Source organism: Dendrobates tinctorius, unplaced genomic scaffold, assembly GCF_039654945.1.
Source record: "Dendrobates tinctorius isolate UK_male_01 unplaced genomic scaffold, ASM3965494v1 ptg000084l, whole genome shotgun sequence".
Taxonomy (NCBI): domain Eukaryota; kingdom Metazoa; phylum Chordata; class Amphibia; order Anura; family Dendrobatidae; genus Dendrobates; species Dendrobates tinctorius.
The window spans coordinates 53,140,001-53,162,658 of record NW_027361752.1 but is presented as its reverse complement, the minus strand read 5'-3'; the positions used below and the strand labels follow the sequence as shown (position 1 = coordinate 53,162,658).

General features: G+C 46.0%; 1 protein-coding gene across 1 annotated transcript in view; it reads right to left on the bottom strand.

The window, feature by feature from the left end:
* Positions 1–22,658, bottom strand: part of LOC141097508 (interferon-induced GTP-binding protein Mx2-like) — a gene marked incomplete at its 3' end in the record, with an annotated part of 59,859 nt that overhangs the window by 10,444 nt on the left and 26,757 nt on the right. Inside the window, exons 3-8 of the mRNA XM_073584732.1 lie at positions 17,051–17,263; positions 16,924–16,958; positions 15,496–15,691; positions 13,251–13,388; positions 9,388–9,542; positions 8,398–8,536 (exon numbers count right to left, since the gene is read on the bottom strand). Coding sequence (XP_073440833.1) covers positions 8,398–8,536; positions 9,388–9,542; positions 13,251–13,388; positions 15,496–15,691; positions 16,924–16,958; positions 17,051–17,263 — 876 coding nt within the window. The remainder of the gene's footprint in view (positions 1–8,397; positions 8,537–9,387; positions 9,543–13,250; positions 13,389–15,495; positions 15,692–16,923; positions 16,959–17,050; positions 17,264–22,658) is intronic.

The following is a 22,658-nucleotide window of genomic DNA, read 5'->3' as shown; positions in this document are numbered from 1 at the left end:
TGTGTTTCTGCGTTTGATGCAAAAATCTTACCAATTGTGAGCCCACTCCAAGTGTCTGTCCACCCCTTCCTTCTTCTTCTGGGAGCTCCTCTTCATCTTGTGAATCCTGTTTTGAAATAAAAGGCAATGAATACACATATATTACAGAGATGATGGATTTTGGAAATAAAAACTTACCGTCAAACGCTGACGATGCGAGGGAGGGCTCCCAGAAGATGATGTGCTGTCTTCCTGGTGGCCACACTCCATGGCTGTGGGTGGTGTTCCAGCTGCTGCCATTGCTGCTGCTGCTGCTGCTGCATCTATTGGGTGGCTGTTGAATAAAGAGAAACAAAGGGCCAATGAATATCTTGATATTCAATAGCCCTAGTTTGGAGGAATGGGGGATTTGATAATTACCGTCTCTCATCTGCTGCTGGCCTCCCCTCCTCAGCATGTTCCATTTGCTGCTCCATTTGGGGTGGTGGTGGTGCTGATGGTGCTGCAGTGGTCTCCTGCCTTCTCCTGCTTCGCTTGGTTGCTTTCTTGGGTGGCATGTTGGGTGTGGCTGTGGGTCCCACTGTCTTGCTTTTATATATGTCTTGTGGGCAGAGCTACTGAGCATGCTCAGACCAAAAAAACCGGATCCAGCGCATTGCGGCGCTCATAGGCTTTCATTGTGTGAAAAAGCCGGACGTGCCGGATCCGGCGTGTCCGGCTTTTTCGCCGGAGACATAAAACGTTACAGTAGCCGTTTTTTCCAGACGCCGGATCGCGACACATTGCCGGATCCGGCGAAAACCGGATGAAACGCATGGCCATACGGCGCGATCCGGCGCAAATGCAAGTCAATGGGGGGGAAACCGGATCCGGCATTGCATTTCGCCGGATCCGGTTTCTGTCAAAAGCGCCGGATCGCGCCTGACGGCGAAAACCTGATGTGTGAAAGAGGCCTTACTTGAACCATAGCAGCTTTTTTTGCCAGTCAAATATTTGGATAGGACCATTTTACGCTTTTTGGCTCAAAAAAGTGTTTACCAAGTTCCCTATGCTATTTAAGTATATTATGTATTACTATTTGCTTACTACAGGGTATATGCTCATTTTCTTTTTTTTCTTGGGTTTTGTCAAAGAAAAAATGGTTGCATCATGGAAGACCCACCTTAACCCCTTTACTCCCAAGGGTGGTTTGCATGTTAATGCCCGGGCCAATTTTTACAATTCTGACCACTGTCCCTTTATGAGGTAATAACTCTGAAACGCTTCCATGGATCCTGGTGATTCTGACATTGCTTTCTCGTGACGTACTTCATGTTTGTGGTAAAATTTCATTCATATAACTTGCGTTTGTGAAAAAAATGGAAATTTGGCAAAAATTTTGAAAATTTTGCAATTTTCCAACTTTGAATTTTTATGCTCTTAAATCACAGAGATATGTCACACAAAAAACTTAATAAGTAACATTTCCCACATGTTTACTTTACATTAGCACAATTTGGGAACCAAAATTTTTTCGTTAGGAAGTTATAAGGGTTAAAAGTTGACCAGCGATTTCTCATTTTACAACACCATTTTATTTTTAGGGACGACCTCACATTTAAAGTCACTTTGAGGGGTCTATATGATAGAAAATACCCAAAAGTGACACCATTCTAAAAACTGCACCCCTCAAGGTGCTCAAGACCAGATTCAAGACGTTTATTAACCTTTCAGGTGCGTCACAGGAATTTTTTGAATGTTTAAAAAAAAAAAAAAAGAACATTTAACTTTTTCACAAAAAAAAATTACTTCAAGTTCACTTTTTTTATTTTACCAAGGGTAACAAGAGAAATTGGACTGGAAAAGTTATTGTGCAATTTTTCCTGAGTACGCTGATACCTCATATGTGGGGAGGAACCACTGTTTGGGCGCATGGCAGAGCTCAGAAGGGAAGGAGCGCCGTTTGACTTTTTCACTGCAAAATTGGCTGGAATTCAGATCGGACGCTATGTCACGTTTGGAGAGCCCCTGATGTACCTAAACAGTGGAAACTCCCCACAAGTGACCCCATTTTGGAAACTAGACCCCCAAGGAACTTATCTAGATATGTGGTGAGCACTTTGAACCCCCAAGGGCTTCACAGAAGTTTATAACGTACAGCGGTACAATTAAAAAATCATTTTTTCCACAAAAATGATCTTTTCACCCCCAATTGTTATTTTTCCAAGGGTAACAGGACCCTAAAAGTTATTGTGCAATTTGTCCTGAGTACGCTGATACCCCATATGTGGGGGTAAACCACTATTTGGGCGCATGGCAGAGCTCGGACGCCATGTCGCGTTTGGAAAGCCCCTGATGTGCCAAAACGGTGGAAACCCCCCCAATTCTAACTCCAACACACCCCTAACCGGAAAATGGAAATAAAGACATTTTTTTTTTTATTTTATTATTTTTCCCTAACTAAGGGGGTGATAACGGGGGGTTTGATTTACTATTTATAGCAGGTTTTTATGTTTGGCAGCTGTCACACGCTAAAAGACGCTTTTTACTGTAAAAATAGTTTTTGCATCACCACATTTTGAGAGCTATAATTTTTCCACATTTTGACCCACAGAGTCATGTGAGGTCTTATTTTTTGCGGGACGAGTTGACGTTTTTATTGGTACCATTTTCGGGCACGTGACATTTTTTGATTGCCTTTTATTCCGATTTTTGGGATGCAGAATGAACAAAAACCAGCATTTCATGAATTTCTTTGGGGGGGGGGGGGGGGGCGTTTACACCATTCTACGTGCGGTAAAATTGATAAAGCGGTTTTATTCTGCGGGTCAGTACGGTTACAGCGATACCTCATTTGTCTTTTTATGTTTTGGCGCTTTTATGCAATGAAAACAATTTTATATAAAAAATAATTCTTTTTGCATCGCTTTATTCTGCGAGCTATAACTATTTTTTCGCTGATGATGTTGTGTGACGGCTCTTTTTTTTGCTGGACAAGATGACGTTTTCAGCGGTACCATGGATATTTATATGCGTCTTTTTGATTGCGCGTTATTGCACTTTTTGTTTGGCTGTATGATAAAGCTTTATTTTCTGCTTCGTTTTTTATTTTTAATTTTAAAGGGGTTAACTAGTGGGACAGTTTTATAGGGCGGGTCGTTACGGACGCGGTGATACTAAATATGTGCACTTTATTTTTTTTTTTTTTCAAAAAATGAATTAGGGAATACATACATATATATATATATATATATATATACACATACATATATATATATATATATATATATATATATATATATATATATATATATATATATATATATATATATACACATACACACACACTCACTGGCCACTTTATTAGGTACACCATGCTAGTAACGGGTTGGACCCCCTTTTGCCTTCAGAACTGCCTCAATTCTTCGTGGCAGAGATTCAACAAGGTGCTGGAAGCATTCCTCAGAGATTTTGGACCATATTGACATGATGGCATCACACAGTTGGCGCAGATTTGTCGGCTGCACATCCCTGATGCGAATCTCCCGTTCCACCACATCCCAAAGATGCTCTATTGGATTGAGATCTGGTGACTGAGGAGGCCATTTGAGTATAGTGAACTCATTGTCATGTTCAAGAAACCAATCTGAGATGATTCGAGCTTTATGACATGGCGCATTATCCTGCTGAAAGTAGCCATCAGATGCCTGTTCTTAGCTGAGAGGAGTGGTACCCAGTGTGGTCTTCTGCTGCTGTAGCCCATCTGCCTCAAAGTTCGACGCACTGTGCGTTCAGAGATGCTCTTCTGCCTACCTTGGTTGTAACGGGTGGCAATTTGAGTCACTGTTGCCTTTCTATCAGCTCGAACCAGTCTGCCCATTCTCCTCTGACCTCTGGCATCAACAAGGCATTTCCGGCCACAGAACTGCCGCTCACTGGTTTTTTTTTCTTTTTCGGACCATTCTCTGTAAACCCTAGAGATGGTTGTGCGTGAAAATCCCAGTAGATCAGCAGTTTCTGAAATACTCAGACCAGCCCTTCTGGCTCCAACAATCATGCCACGTTCAAAGCCACTCAAATCACCTTTCTTCCCCATACTGATGCTCGGTTTGAACTGCAGGAGATTGTCTTGACCATGTCTACATGCCTAAATGCACTGAGTTGCCGCCATGTGATTGGCTGATTAGAAATTAAGTCTTAACACACAGTTGGACAGGTGTACCTAATAAAGTGGCCAGTGAGTGTATATATATATATATATATATTTGTCTCTGCCGATGCTTCCAGGGGTTAACGTGTCGGGGGCAGTCCGTGACCAACCCTGACGCGTAGCTGACGCCCGGCTGTGATCAGATGCACTTGTAGTGTCGGTGGTGGGGTGCCGAGCTGGGGGGTAATAGGGGGTGGTCCCACTTCTTACCGCGCAGAGATGATACAGAGACACGATGAGGCAGATTCTGGGTGCAACAGGTCCAAGTTTATTGCTCACCGTCCGACTGACGGTCCTCGCGGTACACCGCGATATCTCTCTCTCTGCCCTCCGTGTTCAGGGCCGCTCCAACACCGTATGTTACACTAGGGACGTATTTATACGTCACGTCCCGTCTCACACTGTGACAATCCTGACAGCTCGGTCACTGTGGCCGCCTTAGGCCCGTACACCAACAGCACTTTACTGGTCAGTTTCGTCGTAACACATACGGTGTCTTCCACCCAGAGCCTTGTCTCTGCTGCGGTCCTTTCCTGTCAGGACCACCCCCCTGACGTTTCCTCTCCTCAGTCCCCTTGGTCGGATTCTCCTCAGGGCACACAGACTGGCGAAGTCCTCCTGTCACCTGGGCTCCCCCTGGGGACTGGAACCTTCTGGAACCCTCCCTCAGAATTTATAACTTCCCCGGTTCCTTGAAACTGTCACTAACTGTCACCACGCCCCCCATGACCAACGGTTTCTAAAGCCCTAAGCTGCTGTAAAGTCCTTTGCTCACACTCCACCCTGCCATCTAATGGTCATCCCAAGGTACTGCACGTCCACTACACTTTTCTAGTTGTTTCCCCACTGTAATCACTGTCTCCTACCTACACTGTGCAAACCTATCTTTCTTCACTCTGACTAGTCCGTCCGTCCGGTCACCTTCCCTACACTCCCCCTTCCTTTGTCCATTGTCGTCCTCGACAATCGTCATCCCTGCCTTCGTCGTTCTGAATCTACACCTACATTCTGTTGTCGGACCAGAAGTTGAGCCAAACCCACTATCTGCGGGGGCCGAACCATACTGGGAGCACTATGCTCTGAGCAGCCTACTGCTACTCACCAGCGCGCACGCCACATGACGTCTTTCAAATTGGGCAAGGTACACCCGTATTCTCTCTACGGCGTGTATCTTTCCCCTACTCTCCCCTACTGTTACCTTTCACTATCCGGTACGCCATGATCGAGGCCACTCACCTACCAGATCATTGCCGGCGCCCGCCTTTCCTTCTTCAGGGGTGTCCGTGGTGTCGGGGGACCTGACCTAGGACGGCAGTCTTTCTCACATCTTCCCATTCATTTTCCTTCTTTCAATTACATGTCATGGTCGGCGTCCCGGTCTCCCAGACCTTCTCAACTCGTAGACCCCTTTCGGATCTCAACTCTTCCTTTTGGTCCCTCGGACCTTCCCGCACTCGGACCTGTTGCATTTTACTTTTAAAACCAAAATATAACATAACATTGCATTTCCTCTTTCTTCCTCCCCCCTTCCTTGGACCTGGACACTCCTCCACTTTTCCGTATCCCCGTTCTGTCAGGTAAAAAAGTAAACACAAACTATCCTGTAAGAGGAACATAGAAAAACAGACATAAAAATCACAGATAAACATTTCTTTTTTTTTTTTAAAAGCTGACCGCGAACTGTCCTTTTGACCTGCACAACGGTGCAACGAACTCCTGACAGTTCAATCCTCCTTTCGGTGGTCAGTAGTATGGGACCCCACAACCGTGGAGCTCCCAGGATGCAAGAAGTGTCCCTTTCTGCAAGTTAGTATAAACGAGCCGTCCCGAGGGGTCGTGCAGCCGCCATGCCAGCCTCTCCCCTCTCATGGAGCAGGTTCCAGACTTCCTGCCCCCTGGCCCTCTTCTTCTCTATAACTCCTGTGACCCAAACAGAGGGTCCGGCATGAGCCCTGGAGTCCGGTGGGCGGGACTTAACCGAGGAAGGGCGTGGATCAGAGGCGGCCAATGATTTTTGCGGCTCAACAGCCGCTGGGGCCAGGTGGCAAATGGGGACAACCGGGTCCTCGGAGGCTGGAATCACAGGGCCCACTAAGTCGGCCGCAGTCGACTCCAGCAGCGGCATAACCGCGGCCTCAGGACAGGCCGCATCCACTACTTCCAACAGAGCCGGAGTAACGGCCGATTTCAACGATGCAGCTGCTATTAGCAGGGGAAGCGCAGCAGCGTCTTCTTTGGGTGAGCTCTGCACTGGTGACTCCGGGCGGGGTAGTTCGGGGACATGAGCGGGGACCTCGCTCAGCTCTGCATACACCACGGGGCCCGTGGTAACTAGGCCTTCCGGTGCGCAGGGGGCCGCGTGCTGCAGCAGAATGGTGGGGGCCGCTTGCGGAGGCACTGGTAGGGCCGGGGGTACTCTCACCTTCCCTGGCGCTGCGGCCTCCGTTCCATCATCACGCAGTTTCCCCCGCAGCCTCCGTTCCTTGCTCCACTGTCCTGCGGGCCTTCCCTCCGGACTCGGGGGCTCCGCTGAGAAGTCCTCTGCTGGTATTGGTGGCAGCCGTTCTCGCTGACTCCCCTCAGGCTCCGCTCCCCGGCTCAGCATCCCGCTGCCTGCCCGTAAATCTGAAGATGACTTCTGGTGCAGCTCCATCTCTCGCCGCCATTGCCACTCTAGGCGGCCGATGCCCCGACACCCGCAGCATCTCATACCGTCCATTGGGCAGCACTCGAATGGCGTCAGACAGCCGCAGCCAAGTTTTTCTTCTGTGCCACTCCTCCTGCTGGGTGGGGCGTTGGCAGACCTTTCCATCCATCTGCCAGGGTCCAATATATGGAAACGTCGGTCTCCGGGCATATATTGCTTCCTTTTGGGGTACGTTGGAGGGGGTCCCAGTCCATTCTGAACAACTGCAAACACCCGGACCTCTCCTCTGCGCTGAAGTAATACCGCCATCTTGGGCAGAATCAGCTACTGCCTTGGATCCTCTGCAAGCAACACAGATCCGACACAGCGTCCCAATTTGTAATCCACAGGTCAGTAATTTTTAGTCCACAGGTGTTTATAATCCGAAATAGAGCAGTCCAAGTTTTCCTCAGTCCTTCAGTTGCAGGCCTGCCGCAGAAGATAGCGTATTAGCGGCGGCGATCCTGCCGACTACGCCAAATGTAGTGTCGGTGGTGGGGTGCCGAGCTGGGGGGTAATAGGGGGTGGTCCCACTTCTTACCGCGCAGAGATGATACAGAGACACGATGAGGCAGATTCTGGGTGCAACAGGTCCAAGTTTATTGCTCACCGTCCGACTGACGGTCCTCGCGGTACACCGCGATATCTCTCTCTGCCCTCCGTGTTCAGGGCCGCTCCAACACCGTATGTTACACTAGGGACGTATTTATACGTCACGTCCCGTCTCACACTGTGACAATCCTGACAGCTCGGTCACTGTGGCCGCCTTAGGCCCGTACACCAACAGCACTTTACTGGTCAGTTTCGTCGTAACACATACGGTGTCTTCCACCCAGAGCCTTGTCTCTGCTGCGGTCCTTTCCTGTCAGGACCACCCCCCTGACGTTTCCTCTCCTCAGTCCCCCTGGTCTGGATTCTCCTCAGGGCACACAGACTGGCGAAGTCCTCCTGTCACCTGGGCTCCCCCTGGGGACTGGAACCTTCTGGAACCCTCCCTCAGAATTTATAACTTCCCCGGTTCCTTGAAACTGTCACTAACTGTCACCACTCCCCCCATGACCAACGGTTTCTAAAGCCCTAAGCTGCTGTAAAGTCCTTCGCTCACACTCCACCCTGCCATCTAATGGTCATCCCAAGGTACTGCACGTCCACTACACTTTTCTAGTTGTTTCCCCACTGTAATCACTGTCTCCTACCTACACTGTGCAAACCTATCTTTCTTCACTCTGACTAGTCCGTCCGTCCGTCCGGTCACCTTCCCTACACGCTCCTCCCATGAGCGCAGCTGATCGCGCTAGGCGTACTATTCCGTCCTTGGGACTTAGGTCCCAGGTCACATGGACGGAATAGTACATCTAATGTAGGAAAGGGGTTAAACGTTACCAACTAAAGCCAACGTCTTCATCATTGCTAATGAATTTTGCCATCTATGGACATGCATTTCTATCCCAAAAGAGTCTTTAACTATCCACTTTAGTTTCCTAGTCATAAGAAAAAGTGTAGGCAACACTATTAACAGCTCTGCCGCTTATACCGTAATTACCCAGTGTCCGCTCTCCGCTAGGATCCACTTCTCGAGCCATTTCTAGAGCTTCAGTGGTGGCAATGTCCACATTGCTAGGAACCACAGCCAAATTGATGGTCTCCTGTCTTTCTATGTACTTCCTGATCATCCTCTTGATCTATGAAAATTTTGAAATAAGAATGTCAGGAGAGTTAGGAGTCACATGTATACAGTATATCAAATTTACCGAAGTCAAGGCTGGACCAGTGCGCCATCTTTCTCCACCCACCATCCATCATTAACATGATCCAAATACCCTAGTTACATAGACACCCTCTTAGGTCATGCATAAATGGTAGCCCTATGGTCCGGACTATCCTCAATTTTTAAGTAATTTTTTTTCCATTTTCCTCTTACTTGAACACAGAGTTACAGATTCCCCTAGGGGCGAAAAAACTTTTTGCATTTAGGAATGGCTGTGAGTGAAGAAGCAGAACGAATGATTTTTGTGTGGGACCTATAATGAAAGGCAAAATAGGACCTCACGTCAAAGACCCAGTCATGATGATTATGGACACCTTACCCCTGTCTTTTTACTACCCATTGTAACTATACTCACTGTGGTCTCCCAATTCATCTCAATCACCAACTTGGGCTTTGTCAGGGGATCTATCCATGACAGGCCCCATAGTGCTTTAAAAAAGTTGGAAATTGTTTAACTCTTTGATTGCAAAGGATGTATTTAGTACATTATGACTAGTGCCGCAGCTGGAATATTCGGTCTAGTGCTTTTCTTTCAGTGTCAAGTCAACAAAGCCCAGATCATCCGTTGGGTTTATGGAGCTTAAGATATCTTAAGCCCGACTTTCCAAGTCTCCCAGAAATAGAGGTGGCCTCCAGAGGAGTTGTGAAGTCCATCTAGCAAGGCAGCACTTAAAACAGGACGCAATGATGACGAAAGCATCGTAAAAACCTGCGTGACTATACGCTCCAAAGTTGGTAAGTTTTATAAATACATACTCAGCGTACCTGCTGTCCAATATCTGGAGGTTGGTTGGGTAAAGCAACTCTTGTTATTCCAGGAAGATCGAGCAGTGTCAGGTCTGGCACGTTTGGAGACTCCACTTGAAGAGTAATTAGCTCTTGGCTGACTCCATTCCCAGCACCTGCCATATAGTCTTGGGCTAAAAGAAGATATGATCTTTGTAAAGCACCAAAAATTGATACAACCATCGAACATTACCCCATGGTATGAGCATATTGAACAATTATTCATAGTGTGGATGGTTTATTTGCGGAATCTATTGCTGGAAGGAGTTGCATGGTGGAGAAGATCAGTACTGGACAGGACATCGAGATCGGTGGCGAGTTGTGGGTTGGAGTGCTATGTCTGCTGAGGATTGGCGGAGGGCTGGAAATTGGGAAATGTGGTGCTGGCCTGAAGGAGGCAAGGATATTCCTGCAGTGTATTTGGGTCTTCCCCTCATAGATTATGAGCTCATTATTATGAACGCACATACAGTGGGTATGGAAAGTATTCAGACTCCTTTAAGTTTTTCACTCTTTGTTTCCACTGCAGCCATTTGGTAAATTCAAAAAAAAAAAAAAAGTTCATTTTTTCCTCATTAATGTACACTCTGCACCCCATCTTGACTGAAAAAAAAAAAAAAAAAAAAAAAAATAGAAATTTTTTGCAAATTTATTAAAAAAGAATAACTGAAATATCACATGGTCATAAGTATTCAGACCCTTTGCTCAGACACTCATATTTAAGTCACATGTTTATTATCTTGTGATCCTCCTTGAGATGGTTCTACTCCTTCATCGGAGTCCAGCTGTGTTTAATTAAACTGATAGGACTTGATTTGTAAAGGCGCACACCTGTCTATATAAGACCTCACAGCTCACAGTGCATGTCAGACCAAAGGAGAATCATGAGGTCAAAAGAAATGGCCAAGGAGCTCAGAGACAGAATTGTGACAAGGCACAGAACTGGCCAAGGTTAGAAAAGAATTTCTGCAGTACTCAAGGTTCCTAAGAGCACAGTGGCCTCCATGATCCTTAAATGGAAGATGTTTGGGACCACCAGAAGTCTTTCTAGACCTGGCCGTCCAGCCAAACTGAGCAATCCTGGGAGAAGAGCCTTGGTGAGAGAGGTAAAGAAGAACCCCAAGATCACTGTGGCTAAGCTCCAGAGATGCAGTAGGGAAATGGGAGAAAGGTCCACAAAGTCAACTATCACTGCAGCTCTCCACCAGTCGGGCCTTTATGGCAGAGTGGCCCGACGGAAGCCTCTCCTCAGTGTAAGACACATTAAAGTTCACATAGAGTTTGCTAAAAAAACACATGAAGGACTCTCAGACTATGAGAAATAAGATTCTTTGGTCTGATGAGATGAAGATAGAACTTTTTGGTGATAATTCTAAGTGGTATGTGTGGAGAAAACCAGGCACTGCTCATCACCTACCCAATACAATCCCAACAGTGAAACATGGTGGTGGCAGCATCATCCTATGGGGGTGTTTTTCAGCTGCAGGGACAGGACAACTGGTTGCAATTGAAGGAAACATGAATGCGGCCAAGTACACAGATATCCTGGATGAAAACCTCTTCCAGAGTGCTCTGGACCTCAGATTTGGCTGAAGCTTCACCTTCCAACAAGACAATGACCCTAAGCACACAGCTAAAATAACAAAGGAGTGGCTTCAGAACAACTCTGTGACCATTCTTGACTGGCCCAGCCGGACTCCTGACCTAAACCCAATTGAGCATCTCTGGAGATCCCTGAAAATGACTGACGGAACTGGAGAGGATCTGCAAGGAAGAATGGCAGATGATCCCCAAATCCAGGGATGAAAAACTTGTTGCATCATTCCCAAGACGACTCATGGCTGTACTAGCTCAAAAGGTGCTTCTACTCAACATTGAGAAAAGGGTCTGAATACTTATGACCATGTGATATTTCAGTTTTTCTTTAATAAACTGGCAAAAATTTCTACATTTGTTTTTTTTCAGTCAAGTTGGGGTGCAGAATGTACATTGAGAAAAAAATATGAACTTTTTTGAATTTACCAATTGGCTGCAATGAAAGAGTGAAAAATGTAAAGGAGTCTGAATACTTTCCGTACCCACTATATTTATTGGGGACTAGGGAGGTTTGCCAGAGAGAAAAGTGATCTGCAAGTGTCCAGTACAGGCCACCTATGAATTGGGATTGGTTGAGTATTTTTTTTTCAGACTTGGGTTTGGTTAACTTTGGACCAAGTGTGTTGTGGTGGATATGTCCCTAATAGGGTACAAGGGAGGGATGAGTTCAGTCCTGGGGGAGCCTCTAGATGTATTCGGTCAGGACTCAGATAAGTAGCAGTTCTGTAGCAAGTACACAAGTTGTAGTGGAGGTCTGGTTTCCTGAAGCCTTTATGGAAACATCTCTGTTAAGGGAACAACAGTGTGCTGGGATTCTTGAGGGTTAGAAGAACATGGTTTAGAAAAGGCAAAGACAGTGCCAACTGGAAAATGAAAAGTACCTCGAGCTCTGGGATTTACGAGAGGGCGACATGGCAGGTAGGACTCTTGAGATTAAAGCTTAGAGAGCATTAAATTTGGCCCCCATGGCACAGGGTCATAGTGTAACAAAAGGACCTTACAGAATGATACCAAAGAAAATAAGTATTGTGAAGGTAGGACTCAGGAGGCCAGAGATATAATCACTTGGTACTCATTATTAAATTACCGCCAGATATAGTTCTGAGTGAAGTCACAGTCCAGTTTTCCTTAAAAACGACCTTCAGCTCGATTATGAGACATGGTGACTTGATGGATGAATGCTCTGGAGGAAGATCAATCTTGTGCAAGCCTAGATAGATCCACCAGGGTCTTTGCTTTTATCTTGATAGTATCAAGCCATCAGACTTCTTCCGACCATGATGTCCTTCTCCAGTGATTGCTCGTTTCGTATGAGGTATTCAAAATAGGCAAGTTGTAGGTTGGAGATCCTTGCTTTGAGTGACATGTCTGGCTTGATTTGTTAAAAAATTGATTTGCTTGTTCTTCTTGCCATCTGATAACATCCTTTTCCAGCACCAAATTTCAAAGGCTTCGATTCTTCTTGTCTTGTGCTTTATCATCCTGGTTTCGCAACTATATGTTACCACAGAAAAGACCAAACTATGTACAAGTCCTGGGTTTGGCCCCTGGGAATAATAACATTTCTCTTAGGTAGAAGGATTCACTGCTTTTTAGTCATGTGTTTATTCTCCTTTGTTACCTAACCACGTCATCTTGTGTGTATTGAAACTGCCAAGATTCTATGTCTCACCTGAGATGTGAAACCAACAAGCATTTTGTGCCTCCTAAAATGAGTCATCAGACTTTCTTCTTGTTCTACTATATCTGTGGTTGTGACCTATAAACGCTGAATTTTTTGAACCCCGTCAAGATATACAAAATCACAACAAGATGTTACACCATAAAAAAGGGAAGTGTGGAGAGGTAAAAAACAAATGGAAGATTTTCCAGCAGATTTTTTTATTAAAAATATATCAAAAACTTTTATTCCATATCGTAATAATTGGCGCTCACAATATATTCAAGAATGATACGTGTTTCAGACTAAAACAACTCCTTGTTTGGAGAGGTATGTGGGGAGAGGTGTCAGTTTTCACTACCGATTCCATAAAAAAAATAAAATAAAAAAAAATAAATAAAAAGGGGGGGGGGGGGGTAACCTAATATTTCAGGGTCTGAGTTCAAAATGTGCAACAGCCTCAGCACTTACCTGAGGCTCCAGGACCACTTATGATAGTCACTCCTGCCACCTCTATAGCTACATCATAGGTTGAAGCATATCAGATATACATTTGCACATTTCATGGCTGTCTCCAAATCATTACCTTTGCGGATCTCCTTTTCCACTTCCCCTGGATTTTTTGGCTCCACTTCCTGGTCTCGATAGCTTATTTTGCCTTTCCAGGGGGAATCCTTTTTGGATTTTTTCAACTTGAGTACAAGAGGGCATCTTGTTACAATGCCTGTATGAAAGATCAGAAGTTATATAAATACTAGCAGATACCTTTATTGTTTTTATTGTAACTTGTTCTTACAAATTACGCATTCCGGCTAAGACAATAATTTTCCAATTTAGAACATGTTTTGTGAATTCCTTTTCTGGGCAGTGACCCTTCTCTAGGACCCTCAATAACTCCATTAATATAATTACTATTTGATATTGAGGGAAATTACTGTTATAGACATTGTTGATGCTGGATGAGGTCACCTCTTGCTCCCTTTTTGGTAATCAATAGGTTCTGGCAGGAAAAAGTCCAATCTGCTCAATTAGTTTTTTGTGAATTGGCAGTTTGAGAAAATGAGCAAAATAGAAGAACTCAGAGTTTGGTTTGTAAAAGGCCCTTACAGCCTCTTTTCTCGCGTGGCTGCAAGAGTTTTATACAGACACGCCTACTGAAATGTTTTGCCAACAAATGGAGGCACATCTTGAAGACCTATTTTTACAGTTTGTCTTTCCTGGTTGGGCAAAGTCCAAAATAAACCCATTCTCACGGTGAACTGCAGTGAAGTCACTGAGCTCATTGATTTTTTCCTCACGGCGCTGAGGTCACCGCAGTTCAGCCAGGTTGGGAACGCAGCCTCAGTGACCTCAAGGAGATCACTACTAGTCACTGATGCTGCACTCGCAGCAGCTCATTCACCAGTGGTTCTCAGCCTGGACAGTCGGTTCTCAGCCTGGACAGTCGCATCTTGGCACCGTCCAGGTTGAAAACTGTTTATCCCCAGATGTGGATTACGGCGTGTCACAGAATGTTGGGTAGGTGAGGGATATTGTTGTATTTTATTTTTGTTTTAAAACAGGAGAGGAGGGCGTCAATGAAATAGGTGTTAGCTGAGTATAAAAAAAAAAAAAATATGGAAAAGTGTGTTTTGTTTTTATTTCAAATAAAGGACTTTATTCTGGCTGTGTCTTTATTTACCATATAACTATAGGATTAGTAATGGATAGGTGTCTTATAGACGCCTCACCGGACAAAACAAAGTTGACATCAACCCCACAAATATGAACCCAATTGACACCACCACAGGGCAAGTGGGAAGAGTCGGGCAAAGCGCCAGGATTTTGTGTGTGGCTGTGGGCTTCTATTTTTAGTCTGGGTGAGGGGGCAATGTCCATGGCCGCTTACCAGCCTGAGAATACCAGCCACCAGCTGTCTGCTTTAGCTTGGCTGGTTGTTAAAAAGGGGAGGGGCCCCCACGCCATGGTTTTTTAAAATTTATATAAATAATTAAAAAAAAACAGCGTGGGGAACCATCAGTCCCATCAGCCACCTGCTTTTACTGTTATCAGTTGAATACAACTTTAAACACTGTCCCCTGCTAGCACTCATGGCAATGAAAGCAGGGGGAAATAATGTGAGCTGTCTTCAGCGCCAAGCATCAGGAAACAGCGCAAATTGTACAGCTGATTCCCAGGCGCCAGTACATGTGATACTTGCAGCACACGCTTGCCACAAATATTAAAACACATGTAGAAGGCTCTCGAGTACTGGTTTTTCCAGTACCGGAAATATCAAGATGTATAAAAGAGCCCTTAGAGTTCATGAAAACCGTTACTGTGATAAGCGACGACAGTTGGTGCTGATGAACTTTGATGGAGGAGAGGAGCTAGAGGCCTACACTAACAATCTGCTGCAAATTTTCCTGAAACGACAGTTACAAGTCTCCATAGAACTTTATGAACACAGTCATCTCCTATCTCAGTATGGGAATATCTGCACATTTTTACCCCTGAATGGAGAATGAACGATCAGTCCAAGACAAAAAATAAAAAAAAAATTAAAATTAAAAAGCATATTTCTCTGGTTAGATAGATTACAAAATTCTTATTTTCACCTGTAGGGAAAAAAAAATAAAACGACAGTCATTAAAAATGTTGCATTGGGGCTCAAAACTATAAATACTTCCACCTAGCATGTGACATTTATAATATTGGTTTACGTGTTCTAAGTCCCACTAGCGACTGCAACCTTTGCACCTCGTATAAGAATATTCCTTCTACCAGCAATGTACATATATACATTTATTATAAAGCCACATCCACATGTAATTCTGTGATCCGATTCTCACCGCTGCCTCTGGGAAGATTGACTCCCGACAAAGCCTCCAGAACGGAACTTTTCCCAGAGCTCTGATCACCAATCACAGCGATCGCTGGTAATCCCAAATCCTTCTCCACCCCCAAGGATCTCAGGGAGTCAATCAGGTCAATGCATGGACGGATCTTGTATTCATACTGTTGTCCTAGGACGTTGTCAGGTTGGGTCTTTAGCGTAAAATAAAAAAAAAAAGAAGAATTGTGAAATTCACGAGTATCACATTCCTATACGAGACCTCCCGGATTTCTGACCCGAAGCCCCTGATGACAGCCCTTAAATCACAGCTCTGGAAAATATCTTTATATGACCAAGTCCCATCCCAGACCACCAAGGACCACGCAGAACAAAGTCTCACATTGGGTATATTTGCATAAACGTCACCCTTATAGATATGGCTGCATATTTCAGTGTGGCACTGAGACGACCTTATACTAAAATCACAACATACCCCCTGGATACAGTGCCAGTCACAGGAATCCCAAATACATTGCCAAAATTTCAACTTGGTGTGAACCATAAATAGCACTCACATGTTCTTCAAGGGGATGTCTACTAATTTGAAACATCCAATTGTTAGCCCCGGGGCGGTGGAAAAATAAAAATAATACAGCCCTCAACATTGCAATTGCAACACCAAGAAGGAAAAGTTGTGATGTGATATACAAATCCCGAACCAGTGGAAACAAAGTTTTTATATCATTAACACATCTATCAATCCTGTGATTTATAAAATTCCATGACTTTTTCTTCTATTGCAATTTCAATATTGAAATAATAATAATAAAAAAAAAAAATCTTTAATCCTTCCAGGACTAATGCAGCTCCTCCCCCTGTCTTCTTCTGGCAGGAGAGATCATGTGACTGCTGTAGATAATGAGCAGCTGATCCACTAAAGCTATTAGATTCTGAGTGGAAGAAACAAGGTCACATAAGGGACAGAGATGAGTATGAGGGGGGGGGGGTTGCGCTGGTCCAGGATTCTCCCCCCTCCCACACCATTCTGGTGGAAAAAGGAAAAAAAAAATGTTATGTTCCCTCATCCAATGAAATGTTAATCTCCTCCCATGAGGAGTCTCTGGACATCCGGAGCATTGTGTAATCCTTCCCCATAGAAAAAGACTACCTTTGTTGCCCCGAGTCCAAGTATCGTGGCCCTATGCCCCACCAGCTCCTCACCCTAATTCTTCAATAATCCTGCCACCTGTTGACAGTGCCGATTGTGTCTCTTCTACAACAGAAGAATGTTTAGATTTCAGGAGTCAATTTTGGGGTCAATTTTGCCAAGTTCAAGACATCTGCAACTATAATTTTGATGCAGCTTCTGCAACATTGAACACTTGAGGTGAGAGACCAGGTTTTGCTTTTACGCTCCATATATTAGAAGCACACCTCTACTTACCATGCCTTGAAATACAAATACCCCAGTAGAGGAACCTAGAAGAGCATGAAAATGCAAAAATCCATTAGAATGTAATGTATAGGTAACAGAAAAAAAATACACAGAGATGACCTGTGACGAAATCTACCTCCATTAGCCATCTGCTCCAGAGAGGTCGTCCCGGTAGCCAGTGATAACTCCTCCATCGCCGGTGTAGCTGTTGGCAGCAAAGTGTAGTCTTTGAATGCACTAAAGACATTTGACGCCGGGTGGGAAAATATTGAGCCAGTTGTTGACGGATTTGCAGGTGATAGGCCGAAAGGCAAGACGGGTGTTGGGCCATTGGTCTGCATTTTGTGGTCTGGTAAGAACATGAACAATTTAATAAAATAAATTTAAGATCATAAAAAAAATCTAAGTAGTGACATACTGCACTCTGCATGTTGGGTGGAGAATGAATAGCAATAAGTAAAGGAAGGAGCAGCACTTTCTGTTTCCAATAATCCTCAATGGCTTTCATAAAAAAATAAAATCTTACAATCTTGTGACGCGTTTCGGCTGAAGCATCGCCTTCCTCGTATATCCATACACTACTCTAACCGGCACTTAAAGATGATGTTATTATAGTCAAGATCAGGACAGATGCTAAACGTTTAACTTTCTGTTGTTACACTATTGGGTCCCCGATACCGAGAACAGGGGCCACGTGTTCCAGTTTGTATGGGAAGGTAGTAACGCATGTACCCTTCTACTTTATCTAATAATATCAGTGGGATCATCAGAGAAAGCCAAGTACAGCATTACAGCGAGTGCACAGTACACAAGAGAGTCAAAAGAACCGTGAGAACCCATGAATCAATATAGGCTGATGGGAAAAAATAAAAAAAATATCGAAAATAAAGTTATAGGTTTTCGAAAGCCTGAGCAGAGGCGACTCAGGAATAGCACCCAATCAGTCGTACTTCCACAAAAAGGCGTTTTTTATTTTTGCTTTTTTGGTCCAAAAACAGCGCCATCCTCTAGCCACAGGTGGTGTCCAGTTCTGCAGATCAACTTACTGCAGTCAACTGAGCAGAGCTGAAACAAAAACAATTGATTGCCAAGTGTGGCCATGTTTTTCTACATGGAATGTGGCCACATAAAACGTTTTAGTACAATTGACGTGCATGTAAAAAAGAAAAAAAATCTGGGAGTGGTAGTAGTCATCCTACTCTGAGAATAGAAAAAAAAAAATACTATTTGGTACCCATAGAATAGTATAATGGCCCCCACATAGCCTTCCATGTAGTATAAGGCATCCCCCATAGTCCTCTATATGGTAAAATAGGCCCCAGTCTTCCATACAGCATAATGCAATCCTTCATGTAATATAATGCACAGCCCATAGTCATCCATATAGTATAATGCATAGTCAACCATGTAGTAGTATGGCCACCATGTACTCACCAATTAAAAAAAAACCCTCACCTCCCATTCACTCCCCCGCTGCACGGTGTCCTCTTCTGGAGCCTGCAGCTGACTTCAGCAGCACGCAAATGACAGGAGAGCATGATGTCACCGCTATGCGTCCCCAGTCAAATGCATGCCAATGTCAGCTGATGGCCTCTGATTGGCCGGCAGCGTGTATTGCCGCTCAAGGACCAGAGGGGTCGGTGCACCGCAATACATTTCAGTTGAATGTGCATCCTCAGACGCACAGCCAACTGAAGTACTTGCTGGCACGGACGGGCCCCTCTGGGACCGTGGTAGTCACGCCCCAAACAGTTGGTATGTGGATGAGGCACATTCCTGACTTTGCTCTTGTGCTCTCCTGATTACACTCGGGTTAAGATATAAGTAGTACTATGTCTGTAGATATGGATTATAGACATGTAAAACAGCTGCCAAACAAGCAACAGACATTTATGAGGAGGAGACATCCTGGATAACTGCAGTAGCGCTTGAGAATTGCGATGAAACAATGAACCCAAGCTTAGTATATAAATACAGCACCAGTACCAAGCCCAACACAAATCTAGCGCCAGTAAGAAGATCGATATACAAATACAGAAGATCAATACATAGAAATAGCACCAAGCTTATAATAACACCCCCACCAAGATTAGTACACAAACACAGCACCAGTACCAGGCTCAGTACACACACACACACACACACAGCACCAGTACCAGGCTCAGTACACACAGCACCAGGCTCAGTACACACACACACACAGCACCAGTACCAGGCTCAGTACACACAGCACCAGGCTCAGTACACACACACACACACACACACACACACACACAGCACCAGTACCAGGCTCAGTACGCACACACACAGCACCAGTACCAGGCTCAGTACACACACACACAAAGCACCAGGCTCAGTACACACACACACACAAAGCACCAGGCTCAGTACACACACACACACACAAAGCACCAGGCTCAGTACACACACACACACACACACACACACACACACACACACACACAGCACCAGTACCAGGCTCAGTACGCACACACACAGCACCAGTACCAGGCTCAGTACACACACACACACACAGCACCAGGCTCAGTACACACACACACACACAGCACCAGGCTCAGTACACACACACACACACAGCACCAGGCTCAGTACACACACACACACACACAGCACCAGGCTCAGTACACACACACACAGCACCAGGCTCAGTACACACACACACAGCACCAGGCTCAGTACACAAACACAGCACCAGTACCAGGCTCAGTACACAAACACAGCACCAGTACCAGGCTCAGTACACAAACACAGCACCAGTACCAGGCTCAGTACACAAACACAGCACCAGTACCAGGCTCAGTACACAAACACAGCACCAGTACCAGGCTCAGTACACAAATACACAGCACCAGTACCAGGCTCAGTACACAAATACACAGCACCAGTACCAGGCTCAGTACACAAATACACAGCACCAGTACCAGGCTCAGTACACAAATACACAGCACCAGGCTCAGTACACACACACACAGCACCAGGCTCAGTACACACACACACACACACACACACAAACACAGCACCAGTACCAGGCTCAGTACACACACACACACACAGCACCAGTACCAGGCTCAGTACGCACACACACAGCACCAGTACCAGGCTCAGTACACACACACACAGCACCAGGCTCAGTACACACACACACACACAGCACCAGGCTCAGTACACAAATACACAGCACCAGGCTCAGTACACACACACACACACGCACACAGCACCAGGCTCAGTACACACACACACACACAAACACAGCACCAGTACCAGGCTCAGTACACACACACAGCACCAGTACCAGGCTCAGTACGCACACACACAGCACCAGTACCAGGCTCAGTACACACACACACACACAGCACCAGGCTCAGTACACACACACACACACAGCACCAGGCTCAGTACACACACACAGCACCAGTACCAGGAGGCTCAGTACACACACACACAGCACCAGGCTCAGTACACAAACACAGCACCAGTACCAGGCTCAGTACACAAACACACAGCACCAGGCTCAGTACACAAACACAGCACCAGTACCAGGCTCAGTACACAAACACAGCACCAGTACCAGGCTCAGTACACAAACACAGCACCAGTACCAGGCTCAGTACACAAACACAGCACCAGTACCAGGCTCAGTACACAAACACAGCACCAGTACCAGGCTCAGTACACAAATACACAGCACCAGTAACAGGCTCAGTACACAAATACACAGCACCAGTACCAGGCTCAGTACACAAATACACAGCACCAGGCTCAGTACACACACACACACAGCACCAGGCTCAGTACACACACACACACACAAACACAGCACCAGTACCAGGCTCAGTACACACACACAGCACCAGTACCAGGCTCAGTACACACACACACACACACACACACACACACACACACACAGCACCAGTACACACACAGCACCAGGCTCAGTACACACACACACACACAGCACCAGTACCAGGCTCAGTACACACACACACACAGCACCAGTACACACACAGCACCAGGCTCAGTACACACACACAGCACCAGGCTCAGTACACACACACACACACACACACACACAGCACCAGGCTCAGTACACAAACACACAGCACCAGGCTCAGTACACAAACACACAGCACCAGTACCAGGCTCAGTACACAAACACACACACACACACACAGCACCAGGCTCAGTACACACACACACACACACACACACACACACAGCACCAGGCTCAGTACACACACACACACACACACACACACACACACAGCACCAGGCTCAGTACACACACACACACAGCACCAGGCTCAGTACACACACACACACACAGCACCAGGCTCAGTACACACACACACACACACACACACACACACAGCACCAGGCTCAGTACACACACACACACACACAGCACCAGGCTCAGTACACACACACACACACAGCACCAGGCTCAGTACACACACACACACACACACACACAGCACCAGGCTCAGTACACACACACACACACACACACACACACAGCACCAGGCTCAGTACACAAACACACAGCACCAGTACCAGGCTCAGTACACAAACACAGCACCAGGCTCAGTACACAAACACACACACACACACACACAGCACCAGGCTCAGTACACACACACACACACAGCACCAGGCTCAGTACACACACACACAGCACCAGGCTCAGTACACACACACACACAGCACCAGGCTCAGTACACACACACACACAGCACCAGGCTCAGTACACACACACACACACACACACACAGCACCAGGCTCAGTACACACACACACACAGCACCAGGCTCAGTACACACACACACACACACACACACAGCACCAGGCTCAGTACACACACACACACACACAGCACCAGGCTCAGTACACACACACACACACACACAGCACCAGGCTCAGTACACACACACACACAGCACCAGGCTCAGTACACAAACACAGCACCAGTACCAGGCTCAGTACACACACACACACAGCACCAGGCTCAGTACACAAACACAGCACCAGTACCAGGCTCAGTACACACACACACACACAGCACCAGGCTCAGTACACACACACACACACACAGCACCAGTACCAGGCTCAGTACACAAACACAGCACCAGTACCAGGCTCAGTACACAAACACAGCACCAGTACCAGGCTCAGTACACAAACAGCACCAGTACCAGGCTCAGTACACAAACAGCACCAGTACCAGGCTCAGTACACAAATACACAGCACCAGTACCAGGCTCAGTACACAAATACACAGCACCAGGCTCAGTACACACACACACACACGCACACAGCACCAGGCTCAGTACACACACACACACACACAAACACAGCACCAGTACCAGGCTCAGTACACACACACACAGCACCAGTACCAGGCTCAGTACACACACACACACACACACACACACAGCACCAGTACACACACAGCACCAGGCTCAGTACACACACACACACACACACACACACACACACACACACAGCACCAGTACCAGGCTCAGTACACACACACACACACAGCACCAGTACACACACAGCACCAGGCTCAGTACACACACACAGCACCAGGCTCAGTACACACACACACACACACACACACACACACAGCACCAGGCTCAGTACACAAACACACAGCACCAGGCTCAGTACACAAACACACAGCACCAGTACCAGGCTCAGTACACAAACACACACACACACACACA